The sequence below is a fragment of the Ammodytes marinus genome (genome assembly GCF_949987685.1).
Source record: "Ammodytes marinus genome assembly, chromosome: 9".
NCBI lineage: Eukaryota > Metazoa > Chordata > Actinopteri > Uranoscopiformes > Ammodytidae > Ammodytes > Ammodytes marinus.
In genome coordinates this window covers 9,706,684-9,726,121 of record NC_137213.1, presented here as the reverse complement: position 1 = coordinate 9,726,121, position 19,438 = coordinate 9,706,684, and the positions used below count along the sequence as shown (strand labels likewise).

General features: G+C 40.5%; 1 protein-coding gene across 1 annotated transcript; it reads right to left on the bottom strand.

Moving 5' to 3' along the window:
• Positions 1–2,455: 2,455 nt before the first annotated feature.
• LOC307255773 (myosin-7-like) lies at positions 2,456–16,512 on the bottom strand (the record flags this gene model as incomplete). The annotated part of the gene is made up of 36 exons (XM_080034547.1): positions 2,456–2,596; positions 2,683–2,778; positions 2,867–2,971; positions 3,063–3,359; positions 3,458–3,661; positions 3,734–4,042; positions 4,168–4,292; positions 4,380–4,545; positions 5,366–5,549; positions 6,175–6,371; positions 6,456–6,574; positions 6,661–6,787; positions 7,968–8,357; positions 8,445–8,535; positions 8,628–8,773; positions 8,874–9,050; positions 9,144–9,386; positions 9,465–9,720; positions 9,841–9,977; positions 10,074–10,197; positions 10,275–10,480; positions 10,580–10,659; positions 10,747–11,056; positions 11,193–11,363; positions 11,441–11,590; positions 12,836–12,954; positions 13,035–13,173; positions 13,503–13,606; positions 13,700–13,798; positions 13,922–13,985; positions 14,107–14,199; positions 14,610–14,715; positions 14,821–14,848; positions 14,952–15,108; positions 15,433–15,576; positions 16,312–16,512. The coding sequence occupies 36 exons, from the start codon at positions 16,510–16,512 to the stop codon at positions 2,456–2,458; spliced, it is 5,805 nt and encodes a 1,934-aa protein (XP_079890673.1).
• Between the last annotated feature and the right edge of the window lie 2,926 nt (positions 16,513–19,438).

Genomic DNA, 19,438 nt, shown 5'->3' with positions numbered 1-19,438 from the left:
ACACTCAACATCAACAGATGGAGGTTTGTAGTATATCTGTTTCTCCTAAAGTAAATATGTACCTACCAACTACTCACCCACAGGTACTGTTCATGGAGCTGTTGAATGTATGTGTTGAATTGTATATACCTAACCTGCCATTGGATAGCATTTTTTACTAATAAAATACAACAGATAACTAATAAATTATAGGAGCTATAATGCAGTGCTAGTCACTAGGACCAGTAATCACAGCCCCTTCAAAGGTTAAGAGATAAAATGAGGGTCAACAGCTGCTGACAAGTGCTTAGATTATTTCCATTCCAATCACTTCCCCAGCCCTGTTACTGACAGCCAGCGTCAGGGTGCCAAATGGAAGCGAGAGATTCCATGCCCCTGCTAAAGAGCAAGTGAAGATAACACTGACCTTACAGGTCAAAACAACTATTCAATAAAGCAAACATGATTTGAATGCTCAGTTTATGACACTACAGATAAAAATTGTCAACACACGTTAGAAGGAGAATTTAGCTGCATGTCTAAGGGTTTTGGTCCCGTAAAACACCTTTACCACGTACACCTACTCAGTATATCAGGTAGTCAAGGTAAGATAAATGATTGCCTTTCTAAAATTAGGTTAACCAGAAAGTTTTCCTCTTATTTTATCAGTTACTTTGGAAGTCTTTTATTGTTGTATCCTTTCTTCTGTTTTACTCTGCTTTTATCCTTATACATTTAAATATTATAACTGTTATTTTAGTTACTAAGTTGTCGATACCTGGGCCACATTAACCAGCTCTGGGGGATCCCGAGGTGTTCCCAGGCCAGTGTGGAGATAATCTCTCCACGCAGTCCTTGGTCTTCCCCGGGGCCTCCTCCCAGCTGGATGGGTTGGCACAGGGGCATCCTCACCAAATGCCCGAACCACCTCAACTGGCTCCTTTCATGAATGACTAAGCTTTTCAACTCATCTCTATGGGAGGCGAAGATCGACAGGTAGATCGAGAACTTTGCCCTCCGGCTCAACTCTCTATTGTCACAAGGACTCATTCCCTATCTGGAGAACGCTATCCGGCGGTTTCCTGCTAAGATCCATGGCCTCGGATTTGGAGGTGCAGATCCTCAGCCACTTCACACTCGGCTGCGAACCGATCCAGTTAGTGCTGAAGGTCACAGGCCGATGATGCCATTAAGACCATCTCATCTGCAAAAAGCAACTATGAGATCCTCAGCCCTCCGATGTGCAAATAAAGTCAACATTGCTTCTGACCAATAAATTATAGTAGCAAATTGTTTTAGGTATGAATACTATATGAAATGGTAGAAGTGATTGAATTCAACTCCTAAGATTAGACCAAAATCATTATACAGTATACAATGTTAAAGGTTGTCTTATTATAGAGGCAGCCATTTGTTCCATCTTGGTCAGTCCTCTTATTTTTTCGAACATGGACTCAGATGTCCTTTTAATCCTGCTGACAATCCTCAGCAAATACTGTTCTGTACGATGTGCGCTTATTTACGCAGAGGTGTGAAGGTGCTATCATTAGTTGAAAGATACCTGCTTGTCTATGAGGGAGTAAGGGCCATGACATGTAATAAGAGAAGAGTCAGGACTCCCTGGATTTCACACAAAGGGAGTCTGGGGCCTCCCTCACCTCCCTTCTCCTGCCCCAAACACACAGAACTGACACCAGCACCAAAGCAAAGCTCTAGACAGACAGGTAAGGCAGGCACTCTTAAAATGTGTCTCCTAAACAAACTATAAATTTGCTTATTGACTCTTCGGAATCCTTACAGGGATTTACTGAGCAGCTGCAAGTGATTATGCATTGTATTATGGAAGGTCTGAACTGAGTTTAGTTTGTTGTTGACCTTGAGGCCCAGGCTTTTGGGCTTTCTTTAACTCTATTTAAAGAACAAGGGATTTATTCTCGCTCTCTCTCTCTTATGGCAATCTCAAATGTCCAGTTCATTGTCTCTCTGCTAACCCACTTCACTGGTCCTATAATATACCTCAAAACTTTGAATCTTTCTCACACCACGTATCTTAATGGAAGAATAAGATAATGACATGAACCATCATATTTTTTAAAGGAAGAATACAAAGTTGTGCAACTGCTTGATGAGATTTTATTAGGCACTTTAGGTTGTGATTAGTGGTAGTTGAAGAAATCTACAGTACACAGCAGGAAAGAGGATTTCTGCAGGCTCCGAAACTTCACTCATCAAACCCTTTCTGTTGCAGACATGGAAGTTGGATAGAAAGGAAAAGAGAAACCGCTGTTAGGTTGTACAAATTTGTTTTGCTAAGTGCCACAAAGCAATGTATTCATTAACATACTTATAACAGAAGCATTGCTATTGACGTACACGTTTCTATACTAATTCTTGAAGAGCAGAGCAGCATCTGTATGAGTTAAATGCAGCCAATGTGTTAGGTCAGATGCTGTGCCGTTGTTACAGAGTGAATGCTTCACACCTTGGAACCAGCATCGCGGCTCTTGACACGCAGCTTGTTGACCTGGGTCTCAGCGATGTCGGCTCTCTCTTCAGCCTCGTCCAGCTCATGCTGCTGCTTGCGGAACTTGCCAAGATGAACATTAGCCTGTTCCTCCTGTTGAGATAAAATAAAATATAAGTTACACGGTTACAGGGGAATAAGCCTCATCAAGACCTCACTTTACACATTGCCACACTCACAGCTTCCTCAGCTGATCTCTTGTAGGCTTTGACTTTGATCTGAAGCTTGTCGACCAGATCTTGGAGTCGGGCAATGTTCTTGCGGTCCTCCTCAGTCTTTTGAAGTAAGAAAAGGTAACACACATTTTCAACAGTAACTTTTACAACACATTGAGATTCATTAAGTCAGCTACATGTTGCATACCTGATAAGTAAGTTCTTTTATACGACGCTCATATTTACGGACACCTTTAACTGCTTCACTGCTTTTCTTCTGCTCATTTTCCAGCTCATTTTCCAGCTCCCTCACCTGGCCAGGGACAATAACTTTTAGATCATTTTCATAATAAAATATTCAAAATCCTGACCAAAAATGATAATAAAAAAGTAGAAACACTAACCCTGGCCTCTAGCTTCTGTATCTGCTTCTTTCCCCCCTTCATAGCGATCTGTTCAGCTTCATCCAGACGATGTTGCAGGTCTTTAATGGTTTGCTCCATGTTCTTTTTCATACGCTCCAGGTGAGCGCTGGTGTCCTGCTCTTTCTTCAGCTCCTCTGCCATCATGGCAGCATCAGTAATGGCCTTCTTGGCCTTTTCCTCTGCGTTTCTGCACTCTTGCACTGCATCCTCCACTTCAGTCTGAAGCTGGGATGTGTCAGCTTCCAGCTTCTTCTTTTGGTTTATCAGGCTTGTGTTCTTTTATTGTACAATTAAGGCAATTACATTATATTATGAACTACAGAGCATCATTAAAAAAAACACAGATTTAAGTCTTGTAGACCTAACTGCCGTACCTGTGAATGCAGTAGCTGCACCCTCTCACTAACATCCAGCAGCTCTTGTTCAGCAAGTTTGCGACCTCTCTCAGTTTGTTCGAGGGCAACCCTTAGTTCCTCCACTTCAGCCTGAAGCAGGTTGTTGCGTCTCTCAACCATAGCAATGTTTTCCTTCATATCATCATTGGCTCGCAGAGAGTCATCAAGCTGCAGCTGAGCATCCTGAAATGCATTGCATTAGAAAGATACCATAGCAATGATGCAAGTAAAATTAAAGCCAAGTTTCCTTTTTACCTTCAGATGTGCATGGAGAGCTTTAAGTTGTTTCTGGGCCTCAGCCGCCTGCCTATTAGCCTGGCTAAGCTGGACCTCCATCTCGTTGAGGTCTCCTTCCATCTTCTTCTTCAAACGGAGGGCCTCATTCCTGCTGCGACACTCAGCCTCAAGAGAGCTCTGCAGGGTGTCAATCATTCTCTGCAGGTTCCTCTTGCATTGGTCCATTTCCTCATCTTTCTCAGCTAGTTTACGCTCCATGTCAGCCTTAATCTGGTTGAACTCAAGCTGGGCTCTCAAAATCTTGCCCTCCTCATGCTCAAGAGAACCCTATTATATACACAGAGAGTTTGTCAAACAATATACTGTATATTTCCATCTATTCTTAAATTATTGATTAATTGAAACTACATGTACATATGTGAGAAATTGAGGACTTAAGGTTTTAATCTTACCTCTGCTTCCTCAAGGGCAGACTGAATCTCGCTCTTTTCTTGTTCTAACTGTTTACGGACCTTCTCCAACTCATGAACTGATTTTCCTACCTCACCAAGTTGCTCAGTGAGGTCAGAAATCTCCTCTGTGTAAGAAAGTGTTTGTGTTTAATTGCCTGCACACTTGAAATGTGTATGTATTGCCTGCTAAAACACATGAACTTATACAGTACCCTGAAGATTCTTGTTCTCTCTCTTCAAGGTATCCAGATGTTCAAGAGATTCTTCATAAGAGTTTTTCAATTTGAACAGATCAGTGCTCAAAGACCTGGCTTCCTTTTGCGAGCTCTCCAATTCACACTGACACTCCTCATATTTCTGTTTCCAATCAGACAGGACCTAGAAATGTACATTTTGAAGATTAAATCACCACTTTGAGCCATTTACATTTTTAAGATGTGACTTATTTGAGGGGGAATATATGCACTATAAAAACACACAGTTGTACATCCAATTGCTGTTTTAATTATGTGCCTGCATAAAGGGCAGCCCATATAACTATGGCATACTTATCATTCTTCCACCAGTTTTTCAGTCAACTCGGAAACCTAAATAACTCATCAAAACGTGCTTCCCCACCTGAAATTGTGTGCTTTTACTACTCTAAACAATTCGCCTCAGGGTGGCGCTGTTATTGAGTCCCAACGGAAAATGTTTCAGAGGCCACTCCCACCCCATTACTTCAATTGACTTGAGATTTCTCGCATAATCTCAGCTCGATGTGCTCCACAAAAAAATACTCTTGGACCATGATGGATTTTTTTCCCAACTTGCATAAACTGAATTTTCAATCATAACCATTTTGGGATGAAGCCTTAGGACTTAGACTTGTCAACAACAAAAAATGCAAGATCAGTCGAGAAACATGGTTGCCATTGACCAAAACCTCTTCGCAAGAGCAGGGCTTAGCTTCTAACTTGACCTAACTGTTTGACCAACTGTCCAATCATTGCCAAACTTGGTACTTTTCTTGTGTTGCAATATATTCACTGAAGCATTTTGATCCAGGCCAATAGGGGGTGCCGCCAATGCCAGGCTGGCAGTTGGTAACAGGTGGTAGGCACATTCAAAATTTCCGCATTTTACAAATACTATTATTTGCCCCCATTAACACTTAAAATACACTTATCCATGTGTTTCCGTTTAATTTTCCACGTACTTTGTCAAAGTTTCTTTGCTTCTTGTCCAGAGCAGCGGCAGCAGCGTTAGACCTCTCTACATCCACCATGAGATCTTCAATCTCATTCTGCAGTCTGTGTTTGGTCTTCTCCAGAGAGGAACATTTAGCATTCACTGCTTCAACAGCCTCCTCAGCATCCTGCAGACGCTGAGCCAGCTTCTTTCTGAAAATGAAAAACTTGAGTCTTTAGACCTTAGTGCTTGTGTGTTCCATTTCATTTAAGGGTATTTTATGCCTTTAGAGGAGATAGTAGAGTGAATTAAGGAAATAGAGATGGGGAAATCGCTGGAACATAGCTGGATTTTAACTGAGATGTTGTATTTCTAAAACTTATACAGTATCACAGTATCTGCCTTAGCTTAGGGATCATCATTCAGGTCAATGTAGTGGCTGCAATATTCATCCAAGCATGCCTTTTTTATGTTTGAGGTAGTTACTGTGTTTATATTGACTTCTGAGAAAACTGAGAAAGCTTGCAGAGACTGATTTTATATTTTTTTATTTCCACGTAAGGCTTATTAATTGTCGTTAGATATTTTTATTCCGTCTTTTATTTATTTTTTACTGAAAAGGCTAATTTATGTATGTGTTTCTCGCATAAGTCCTCTGTCTCACAATCTCTACAACAGAGATGGCAAGTGCAAAGTTAGTCTGACCCCATAGGGACACAATGGCCACATGTTTAGGAATAATGCAAGATTGAAATCTAATTTACCTTGAAGTGTTTTTCTCTTGAAGTCTTTATCGTACATAACATTTTAGATTTATGTTCATGTAACTGGACTCACTTTGCCTCCTCCAGTTCCTCGGTTCTCTGTATGGCATCAGTTTCGTACTTAGTTCTCCACTGAGCCACCTCAGAGTTGGCCTTGGACATGCTGCGCTGCAGTTCAGCCTTGGCCTCCTGCTCCTCCTCATACTGCTCCCTGAGAAGGTCACAGTCGTGTCGAGCAGACTGCACTGCATGGGCTAAAGCATTCTTTGCCTTGATGAATTTTGATAATGTGAGTATATCCCTTGGGCATCCAGATATTAACCGATTAATTAATAGATTTAGCAATGTTCATACCTTAACTTCCTCCTCTAGTTGTCTTTTTAGGTCTTCAAGTTGTTGATTATAGGAATTCCTTCCTCTGGTCAGTTGAGAAATAAATGATCCTTTCTCCTCCAACTGTCTTGAGAACTCACCTAGAGAGGGAAGAGTTATATTTTAGAATTGCATTGTTCTACATTTTACAGGTTTATTATTTCAAGTGAAAAGAGTGGGCCTATACCGTTCTCAGCTTGAAGTTTGGCTTTCTGGGTGATGAAGTCATTTAGGGATCTCTGATATTCATCACACTTGGTCTTATATTCATTCATCTGATCCTCCAATGTTCTGCAAGTCTTGTCCATGATAGTCTTCAAAATAAATAGTTCACAGTTTCCTACAGTTTGTATACTAAAGGTTAATATTTAAAGAGGACCTATGATGCTTTTTGACTTTTATGACCTATAAACGTTGTTATGATGATTCATAGTCATGCTTAACCATACTAAATGATCAAATAATGACTTACATGCATTTCGACGTATTCCCTGCTGACCGTCTGAGGTGTCTGTGCCGAGCACTAAACACTATTCTAGCCAGTCGAGAAGTCACGTCTTCAAAGCGGTCTACCCTTTCATAATTCGTGACGTCGCATAAAACTTTGTGAAGTCACCACGCGGATGTTTCCATGTATGGTAATGCTGTCACTTCCCTGTTCGCGTCTTGCCTCGCGTCTGCCTCGCGCCCTTATAGGTCCATGCTCGCGCTTCCCGCCACTGAAAGTGTTCCGGAAGGAAGGTAACCAATCACAACGGAGTGGGGTTTGCAGGAGGGGGGGGGGGGGGGGGGGAGGGTAGCGGAGATGGCCGATGCACAGGCGGAGGGAGCGGAGATTGCCGAAGCACACACACTCAAGTGTTGACAGGACGTGCTGGATCGCCAAAATAAGAGAAAGAGCTTCCCGAAAATCTACATAGTTTTTTGTGATGTGATTCGTGTCAGGTTGCTCTATAGCAGTGTAAAACAAGAAATTAAGACCAGAAAAGTAGTATAATAGGTCCTCTTTAAAGCAAATGGTCTAAATGTTCCCATTTTTCACTAATTTACACTCACTATTAACAGCTTAGAAGGGCAAACTATGTATGTAAATGTAGCTTGTCTTGTCCATCTAGCCTAATAGGAACAACATATTTGAGTTGGAGCACTTATTCAAGCCAGTTATTCAAGTAGAGTTCATTTTACTTATAAAATATATATAGTGATCAGATATAGTGCCAAATCACAAAAGAAGTTATCTCATGACACATTTCGGCTAAAGCTGGTCCAGAAGAGCAAACTCTTACATTTACAGTGACCCAATATTACACCATAATATAGCACTTGGCGACTACAGCAGAAACAGGCTTTTTCTGCCATTTAAGGGAAAGAAACTTTGGCCCAAGGCGGGCATCCATCTGCCCAGTTGGGTTGGTGAGAAAGATGGACAGGGATAAAATATAAAATAATAGAAAACAAGTGAAAATATGCCTTAATCATCTGCATATCACATACCTTAGACTTAACTACTTGTTCCATACTGGAAACAACATCGTCCAGCTCCAGTCTGAGCTCACTCTTCTCCTTCTCCAGTTTCTGCTTGACTCTCTGCAAGTTGTCAATCTGCTCGCCCAGGTCAGCAGCGCTGTCCGCTTGTTTCTTCCTGAGTGTAGCAGTGGTGGCTTCATGCTGCAGAGTGGCCTCTTCAAGGTCTCTGCGGAGTTTCAGGAACTCAGCCTCCCTCCTCTTGTTCATCTCAATCTGGGCAGATGTTGCTCCACCAGCCTCCTCTAGCCTTTCACTTATCTCCTCCAGCTCTCTGGCCAAGTCTGCTCTCTGCTTCTCCACCTTGGCTCTGGCAGCTCGTTCTGCCTCAAGCTCTTCCTCCAGCTCTTCTACACGTGCCTGGTGTCAGAACAACATGTTTAATGAGGCAGTACTTTGGGAGAAAGTTGGAACATTAAATGAAGACCTTCTATTGCACATTTGTACCTGCAATTCTTTCAGTTTCTTCTGGAGTTGAAGGATTATATTCTCTTCATCCTCAATTTTGCCATTCAGCTGGCTGATCTCAAAGTCCTTCCTGTAGAATTTTGTAATCAGTGTTAGCTCTTTAAAAAGTTTTGCCCAATATCAAATGAACCCTCTAAAAACAATGTCATAATGTATATGTACTTTTTTAAACGCTCATCCAGTTGTTGCTTGACATTTTCTAAGTCCATTACAGTCTCCTGGGTCAACTTTAAGTCTCCCTCCAGCTTTCTCTTAGTTCTCTCAAGGTCCATTCGAATTTTTTTCTCTTGCTCAAGAGATCCTTCCAGCTTTAAAATATGCAGAAACATATGATTACAACATTTTTAAATTGTTTTATTATGAATACTTAGCTTATCATCAAGGAATCATTTGGATATTTATTTGTACATCATCCACTTGCTGCTCCAACTTAGCCTTGGCCTTAGTCAGAGTGTTGACTTTATCTTCTTCACTCTGCAGGTCATCCAGTGTTTGCTGATGAGCTTCCTGTAAGGCTTTCTTTTCCTTGGTCAACCTAGCAATGATTTCATCCAAACCAGCCATTTCCTCGACCAGGTTCTTCACCTGTAAACGTTGAAAATATGTATTACTAGATACCTCCTCTTTTAAATTGTTGATCTGTGTTGAAACAAATGCTTAAATTAAATAATATCATACCTTGTTCTCAGTGGCGTGCTTCTCTTTCTCCACTTTAGCCAGAGTTAACTCCAAGTCATCTATGTCTTTCTTTAACTCAGAGGACTCGTCCTCCAGCTTCCTCTTCTTAGCAGTCAGTTCAGCATTCGTCTCCTCCTCATCATCCAGCCTTTCTGTCAGCTCTTTGGCTTTTGCTTCCATCTGAATTTTGTTTTTGATCAGCCCCTCACATCTTTCCTCTGCATCACAGAGATTATCTTGTTCCTGCCAAAAATGTATTTCCATTAGTAAATACCTTAATGATGTGTTCAGAGAACAATGTCAATATAGTGCCATTCTCACTGCTTGGACTTGGAGCTGCAGGTTGTTCTTCTCTTGGAGAAGGGAAACCATTTTCTCCTCCAGCTCCTTTCTGCGAGCTTCAGATTTTGCGTAAGCCTCCTTCAACTTCAGGAATTCTTCCTTCATGTTGGCCATCTCCTTTTCTGATTCAGCGGATCTCAACAGAGGTTTGATCTTGAAGAACAGCTTCATCCAGGGCCAATTCTTGACCCCCATGAATGAACGGACATTCCATTGGATCACTAATAGTGCATCTCTAAATAGAAAAAAGAAAGAAAAAAGTTTGATAAAATATAGGGTTTTAGTTAAAAATACAAATTACAACCAAATAATCTTTGAAACTTTATGACCAATTTCATCTGGACACTAAAGATACCTGCGTTCCACCATCTTCTGATACTCAAGACGAGACAAAACACCACGGGATCTGGCTTGAATACCCGTTATGATTTTCGAAAGACGCTCGTCTCTCATCTCCTCAAGCAGACCAAGCAATCCAGCCTTAAAGAACACCTAACAAACACCAAAGGGTATTTTACTCTTTAGCTATATTCATCTTGTACGGGAATGTTTGACCTTTGAGAATATCAGAGAAACTTTAGATAATACCTTGGTATGTCCAAACTTGTACTGATTATGATCAATATCTAGAGACCCAAGAAGTTTCTCAGCTCCCTTTCTGCTGTCAATAAACTGACCCTCAGGGATTGCAGCGGCATTCAGGATGCGATATCTAGAGAAAAATAAAGAACAAAGATATTTGTTAACTTGTTTGTAATAGTTCAGTACCTGACTTAAATTAAGTCTTACCTCTGTTTGAAATCTCCATAGAGGATCCTGTTTGGGAATCCCTTTCTGCAGATCCTGATTCCTTCCAGCACACCGTTACAGCGCAGCTGATGCATCACCAGAGGGTTCTCCATGGTCCCAGGAGTCTTGGTCTCATTGGGGATGATGCAACGTACAAAGTGAGGGTGAGTAGACCTTAGGTTGGTCATCAGCTTGTTCAGGTTCTCCTTTGAATAGCATACATCAAGAAATAAACAATGAAGCATTCAGCATCATAATAAATTCCATATTCTTGGATGAAAGAACCCTGCAACCATATACAATACCCTGTGAAGAGCTGACACAGTCTGAAATGAGGATCCCTTCTTCTTTTTCTCTTTTTTGACTTCACCACCCTCACCCTGAGCTGTTGGAAAACATTTGTAACGTTACAGCTTGGCAAGAAGAACAAAACAGATTATAAAATCCAAACTAGATGTTCACACCAGGGTACCTGAATCCACTCCGGTGTAATTTGCAAAGAGGACACTGAGCACCTTTAGAGCAGACTTCTGATACAGTCCAACAACAGTCTCATTCAGAGGATCCTTATTTTTCACCAGCCAGTTGTTGATATTATAATCAACAGTTCCAGCATAGTGCATCAGGGCAAAATGGGCCTCTGGTCTCCCTTTGACGATTCTGGGCTTCTGGAAGTTAGCAGATTTTCCCAGATGGTTGTCATAGAGCTTACTTTTAAATGTGGTATCAGAAGCTTTGGGGAACATGCACTCCTCTTCAAGGATGGACATGATACCCATGGGCTGAGGAGAAAGAAATATACATTTAATAAATCTAAATATCCAAAAATATTTGTTTTATGTATTTAGTTAAAAAAAAAAATAGTTTATTATTTTTAAAAGGCCATCAATTTTTTCACAAACTTGTTAAATATCTCACCTTTTCAATCAGGTCAATACAGGCCTGCAAGTCCATACCAAAATCAATGAAAGTCCATTCAATGCCCTCTTTCTTGTACTCTTCTTGCTCCAGCACAAACATGTGGTGGTTGAAAAACTGTTGCAGTTTTTCATTGGTAAAGTTGATGCAGAGCTGCTCGAAGGTGTTGAACTGCAGAGAAAAAAAAATCTCCATTAATTTCATGTTGAAAGAGGGCTGGCTTCTTTTGTGCTACAATTATCACTTACGTCGAAGATCTCAAATCCAGCGATGTCCAGTACACCAATGAAGTACTGGCGGGGCTGCTTGGTCTCCAGTGAATGGTTGATTCTTATTACCATCCACAGGAACATCTTTTCATAAACAGCTTTGGAAAGAGCTCCAACGGCATAGGTCACCTGTGAAACAGACAATATGTTTAATATAGAGGTGGGCATAGATTAATTTTTTTAATCTAGATTAATCTAGATTAATTTCGGAATTAATCTAGATTAATCTAGATTAAAATGGCTCATTTGAATTCATTCATAATATGTGTGTGCTCCCTAAATAATGACTCAAAGTCAGTCTTTGAGAACGTGTTTCTCAAGCCAGGTGGCGCATCAGACCAGGGGCTCATCTCCTGTGCAGGTGCACACCTAATGCATCAAGTTAACTTGCGTGCAGAAAGAGGATGTCACGGAACTCATGTCCGTTAGCTTTTCAATATAAGACTGTCAAAATAAAAGTCCCGCAAAACAATCGTTATTTTGGGGATTAACTTCTCCGCGTGAGAAATTTGAGTTGTAGGCTAGCGTGTGAGAGTGTGAGCTGGTTGATATGAGTGTGTCTCACGGCCAAAAGGGTGAGACTTGGCAGCTCTGTCAGTTGTCAAACAAAGCGGACGGACGTGGTCTCTATAGCAACGAGATCAGCTGAGCTATCACTGATAAAAAACAATATTGTTTCCATAATGATTTCCATAGCCTTAAGCCATAGGCTAGCCTACATGTTGTGTAATTCAGTGATTTTCAACCTTTAATGAGTCGAGGCTATGCATTGGCTTTGGCGATATCCCTTGCCTCTTTTTTTTCTCTCCACACAAAGCTCTCCCATTGCACACACGCATGCCCCGGCCGCTTCCGAGAGCATATACTGTTAGAACTCCTACAGTAAACCAATTCCGCATTGCACAAGGTGCAAACAACCTTGGTCTTGTCGAGGTTTCCATTGGGAAGCTTCTTAAAAATACATTTTCCCTGAAGCAAACCCGGCGGCTTCCTAGCTGCATCCATGTCAGCACGTTACGTTTGATGTGGTAGGCTACACAGGTGCGAAGTCGGACTCGTTCTGACTCGTGCACTACAGTGCAATTCGGCCAGGTATACATCCGCGCTAAAATAAGAGGAACAAGAGATTAACGGCGATATTTTTTTTATCGCCGATAAGAGTCTGGCGTTAACGCAGCACGTTAACGCCGTTATCGGCCCACCACTAGTTTAATACCAACCATACAATTGAATAAAACAAAATGTTTTCGCGCAATGTTTCCACCTTTGAGCCTCTAGTTGCCACATAGAAAATAAATGTGTTCCTGTATAGGGGAGATAACCTTTGTTAATAGCACATAGTTAAGATTATGACTGTGTTTTTAGTTGTTTTACCTGGTTGACACTTTGTCCCTTGGTGACCCACTCATTTCCCACTTTGACTCTTGGGTGACAAAGACCTTTGATGAGGTCAGCACAATTCAGGCCCATCAGGTATGCTGCTTTGTCTGCATCTGAAAATGGAAAATGAATGTCAAAAAGCTTTGTCTCATTTGGTTGTTGGCGAGCCAACCTGTTAAACTGTCTCTCATACCTTCAGTGCCATCAGCCTCTGCCTGCTCCTCTCGCTGCTTCTGCTTGAACTTCATGTTGCCAAAGTGCATAATGGCACCAGTCAGCTTGTACACAGAGTTCTTTTCCTCTTGAGTAAAGCCCAACACATCAAAGGCACTCTGTGGAGGAGCACACCATGACATTCACACTTACAGTCAAGCCGGGGGAGCAGCAGGCTGCTATTTATTGTGAATTGGGACATTTTATTGCAGTCTCTGGAAAAAGGGTTTAAATTGGTCAGCTCTTTGTGCGATATCCTCTGGCAAGGTGCTGTGTTACATACAAACACAAATCCTGATTACTTCCCACTATTGCCGTGCCAGAAACCATAAAAATAGTTTTTTGTTAACACAGCTGTCCTCAGTCTGGATCCTGTATGATTTTGATTAGAATTTAATGTAACATTATATACATACAAAATTATTCAAATAAAGAGTGACAGCCTTACATCTGTTGCCATCAGTTCCTCTTCATCGTTAATGGAGGCCACTTGGGTTTCCCCCTGTGAGATGAAGGCGTAGTCATAGGGATTATTTGTGATCAGCAGCATCTCTGTTTGGACACAGACAGGGTGATATAAGGTCAGAAAGCTCGACACACAACTGCCAGCACTGAGACACTATGGAATCATAGCCTTGTACTAACCCAGGAGTTCAGGCTTCTTGTTGGACAGAATCTGGTAGAAAATGTGGTAATCTCTCTCAGCCTTTAGCTGGAAGGTCACACGAGACTTCTCCAGAAGGTCTTATAAGTGTTAAAAACAAGAGTGACCATACATCCATGTGTAAAATCAACTAAAATAGTGTTTGAAAAATGAATTATTTTAAATGTTTAAATTCATGTATGATAAGGTTGTTTTGTTCTTACATGTTTCAATATCAGCAGAGGCTAACTTTCCCCTAGCATCAAAATGAATTCTGATGAATTTGCCCTGAAAAGAGAAAGTTTGTATTCATAAGGAACCTTGATATCTGCTACTGCTATTGCTTGCGTTATAATGTCAACTGAATGCAAAAATGTACATTTCGTTCAGACAAATATTAGACTCTCACAAATCTGGAGGAGTTGTCATTCCTGATGGTCTTAGCATTTCCAAAGGCCTCTAGAGCAGGGTTAGCCTGAATGATTTGATCCTCCAGGGTACCCTGTGAAAGAGGAAAATTGTACAAGCTCAATATAATTAAGGCTGACTATGCAACATTTTCATTAAAAAACAAAGTGTAGAGTAACACAAAAGTAATCCGACCCAATGATCACAGAGACTCTAGTAGCCTCTAGTGGAATTTAGTGATATTTTTTCATTTTATTAAACTTTTTAAACTACAAATGATGTAACAGAGCTGCTGTTGCAAGTGGTCATGGTTTATGGTGATAAGTGTAAGCCTCATTTGTCAACTTTGCACACATATTTTTTTATCTGTGTCAATGATCCATTGACTGTCTCATTGCAAGTAAAGGGGTTAGGAGTTGGGAGGTGACATCCATATTGTTGTTGTGTACCTCTTTTACTTGTAAATTTCCAACAACACACACATTTCACAGAGCCTGTTTTTACCTTGTCTTTGGCATTGGGGTCTTTCTTTACTGTTGCAGCTGCAATACTTGCAAAATACTGGATGACTCGCTTTGTGTTCACAGTCTTTCCTGCACCAGATTCTCCGCTGTAATTGCAAGTTTTATGATCAATACTTACATTGGTACAATGAAGATTTTATTTTAGAGCATATAGCTTCATGGATGCTTTTCAAATATAAGATATTACGTACGTGATCAGAACTGACTGGTTTTCACGGTCTACAAATACAAGTTTGCCGAAAGAACAGCTTTGTTAGTATCAAGATCCAGCATTATTAAATGTAACAGAAATGGCCCAAAACATTGTCTTTTTAGTTGTTACCTGACAACATGTACTGGTAGGCATTATCAGAGATGGAGAAGATATGAGGAGGAGCTTCAGCCCTCTTCTTTCCTCTATAGGCATCAACAACTTCTTGGTTGTAGACTGGCAGCCACTTGTAGGGATTGACAGTCACACAGAAGAGCCCCGAGTAGGTCTGAGAGTCACAGAAAACGTAGTTCATTCAAATATTTGATTTATTGATGAGTTCAGGTTTTGGCCATACAATTTTCTTAGTCCTGATAGATATTCCTGTAATTGTTGTATTTCACATCTTAGAAAGACAAGTAATGTAATTGGGGAAATAATTTAAAAACAATGCTGGGCAAAATAAAAAGTAGTTTTTTTATTGCATCTAGGAAGTAAGATAGCTAGATATTTTCACTACAAGGTTTAGTCAACACAGTTTGGGCAAACAGACTTGAAAGGTGCCCATAACAGATTTTTACCAATCTGGTTTATTGAATTGTATGCTACTCACATAGATCATCCATGCTGCATAACGCTCTTTGAGGTTGAACAGCACGGCTGGCTCATGGAGGAAGGTCAACATGGCCATGTCCTCGATCTTGTCAAACTTTGGAGGATTCTGTTGCATAATCTCTGACTCTCTCACCGTCACGGTCTGAGAAAATGAATTCAGTTTTCTGGTTATATTTATTGTATATGTAATGACTTTTTTTTGTTTTTTTGTTTCGCTACCTCCATGTTCTAACATGTTAACTTCAACATTGCTTGTGTAACACTGCAAAGCATGTCCCACAATGTTATTACCAGATGGCGGCAATGCCTCATTTCATCACTCAGCTGCTCAGTGTAGTGACAGCAGACACTTTAATTGCAGTAGTACACAGGCTCCCATTTGAGCTTGTATTCACACTCACTCAAGGATGGACGCTCTAAATCGCACATAGATTTACACTCAGATTAACACTCAAGAACTCTTGACATAGACCGGTACTTCCTGTGCTGCTCTGTTGAGTAGTGTGACTCTGTTAAGTGGATTCTGTTTCTAGGACAGATTGGTTTTAAGTGTACTGAAGAATGAAGTGGAGCCGTCTCTGAGTTTGACAGTGCTTACCTTTTGGCATGTTAGGTACAACTATTCCAAACATCTCCGTTGTGAATTGTGGTAATTGAAGTCTGACATAACTTTTATCTCTACTACTTTACAAGCTCTGTACACAGCCTGCTTTTTACTTAAGGTTATTCCATGGCTATTATATTTGCTGTATTTCTTTATTGTACTCTCTTTTTTGACATGTTCATATGTTAATGCTAAAGGTTGATAGTCATTTTAACATTTCATGTATGATAAGAACACCATATGTGTCATGGATAATAAGAACTATAAACAGACCTTTCCATTCTGTGTCTCTACAGTGGCCGTGTTTCCATCTCGGACGGTGATTGTTCCCTTCACAAACTCTTCCTCTGGATCCAGTACAAAGCACTCCTTCTTTATGTCAAAGATTCGTGTGGACGCCTCCATGCGCTCCTTGTCCGACTTCCTCAGGTAAGGGGTGGCCGCCCCAAACACAGCCATCAGTGCATCTCCCATGGCTGCGCTAATATAGCAACAGTAAATAGTGATTGATAAGAGGCTTCTTATACTTCACCATAATATCTGTATTAAGATACTTTGTTTTTCATGTGTACCACTATATATAGCATTTGGATTTGAACTTATTACAAATCCATTTTGGTAGTTATATTCTTCAGTCTTAAATCTATGAATTGAGTTGAAACAGAATTTACCGATGGGTTCAACTCAGGTGACAGGTGAGCTCAGAGGTCAGAGTACAAGTCTGTGATCCACCTGATGAGGGCAGAGAACACTGAAAGTAGGATAGTTTAAGGTTATTGTTAATGTCTGAATAAGAGGTCTCTTGATTTTTCTTACCAATGATGTACATAATTAGTCTCACCTAGACAGTTAGACAGTGTATTTGACAAAAATATGTAATTTGATGTGGCACACACAGTGTTAGACATGTATAGTATTTCTCTTAGGTTAGGCTTTGCTTTCTAAATGTAAACGTTTAACTTCCCATCGCCTCTATTTTGTTAAATTTGAAATCTATTTAACTTTAGAGTAGATAATGGAAAAATGCAATAGGAAAAATAGCATGAATACAAAATACAACCAGACTTACAGTGGCCAGGTGATGAAGATGGATCTGCTAGACCTGCAGGGAGGCAGGGATCAAATATATAACCCAGGGATGACACTGCCCTACAAGGCCAAGGGCAACACACACACACACACACACACACACACACACACACACACACACACACACACACACACACACACACACACACACACACACACCTTGCGGTAATCGCCATCACTTTCATCACTTATGACAGGGCTCTCTATGGCTCTCATGATGGTTGGCTGCCCTTTCTGCTCATGACCAAATAATGGGATTTTTCAGGAGCAGTGCCAGGAATTTTCTCCTCCATAACTTGTCTATGACTCACCCAAGCAAAGCCTCTCTATCTATAAATCTACCTAACTTTTTCTGTCATCTCTTGAGCTAAATACTTTTTCCAAGTAAGCACTGGTCAAGGACAGAAACCATATTCAATGTATTGCTTCCCAAACAGGAAGCAGAGTGTAACAATAAATGGTATTATTGCTACCTAGGTCAAAATAAAATGACCTGCAAGTGCCAATATAATTCACATCAACATCTTATGTTAAGTGAAGGAAGCTGTCCTTTGAGGCTTGGCTGGTCCTAATGGTCCAGAAGGACTGCAGTTTATATGCTTATATAAAGAGAAACTGAGGTGAGTGAGAAAGCCATTGAGAAATACTTTCAGTTGGCCTCAAAGATGTTTCGGCAAAGTATCAGAAGACTCAGGAAGGGCAGACAGGGCTTTTGTTTTGGTTATTAGCAGGGAAGGGGAGCTTGTGACTCAAGTTGTGGATGTCAATGTTTTGGAATCCAAAAACCTGTCCAGAAGAAAAATGTCCCTTGTGGAGGAGGCAGAATCATAGGACATTTTGGTGTGAACGACAGAAATAGTCAAACAGCTGTACAGGAGCAAGACAGAATTGGTGGATCAGACTAGCACTCAGACCTTTGAGGATGTGGCCAAATGTTATACAGTGCTTATTCCATGTTATTTGCTCATGGGTATGACAGTTAATCCAGATTCCCTCAGACTCTTGGGGCTGTGCTGCGTGACTTTAACTATAGATAGACTTTGTGTTGTGGGTTACTGAAAATTTGCTCTTCACTATGCAGGTCATGTTTATATCATGCTGGTATGTTAGTGTACAGCCACATAGATTACATTCACTCTGCGAATGCAGTTACTGTGAAATTCTCCTCTGCCAACCTTCAACCTTGGCGTGTTTGTAAGCACACACCCTGGAGGGTCTTTGTTTCTCAGTTAATTCACACTAGGGGGTCATTTTTAATGTCATTATATTGCTAAACATCCCATGATACTATTGTGTTTAACTGGCAGAATGGAGCAGTAGCACTTGAGAAGAAGTTGTTGAAAGTACTCTTTAGTACTGCCTCTACTATGTTTTTTGCAGAAGCTAGATAGAAAGGTGTTGCATACTTTCATCAGGTGCTAACTGTCTTTCAGGACACTCATCCCTTAATGGTGGCAGGGTTAAGTGGCTCAGTGAAATGTGTAAATTAACACTGGTCTTATTACAGCATGCTTGACACAGCCAGGCTTAAGGACTATTGTATACACAGGGGGTCAAGCTTCTTGTGGTGGGCTTCATGTCATCAGACACCACTGACAGTCCAGTGACAGCTCTGTCAGGAGCCTGTAAGCCCTGTGGGCTGATGGAATACGCCCGACACGGAGGGACAGACTGCAGAGAAATAAACAGTGATATCAACATTTCCAAAGCCAGATTCCTTCACATGCACATCAGCTGTCGAAGAGCAGTTGATTTAAACATTAATACTCAAGGGACAAGGCCTGAAGCATTTATAGCAACAATACCAATGAAGAGATCACCACTTCAGGTTAACTAACATGACATACCGTATTGGCTATACTGTAAAACTCTACTATCCTGACTGTACATTCCTTATGTTTATCTTTTTTTTTTACAATAAAATAGCTTCAGTATTGATTTGATTTGACTGAAATTTATTTCGAACATGTAAAAGTAAAAACTGAAAATATCATACAGAAAATAATGATGTTTCACAAAATAGAAAGTATAATTAGAGACATGAACGACAAATATTTGATAAGTATGAGGTAGGGGTGGGAGGATATATGATTTTATTTTCAAATTTTTATAAATAACACTAATACACACAATATATTATAGATTTTGATCATGGTGGATTATTTTTTACTATTGGGATAATCAGAATAAACGTGAATATATTATCATGAGTGACTTGTAAAAGCAGTCTATCTTACTAACTGACAGTCCTATATTGATTACCTGATTTATTTCTAAATTAATTAATAAAAAAAATATCTTTTTAATTAAT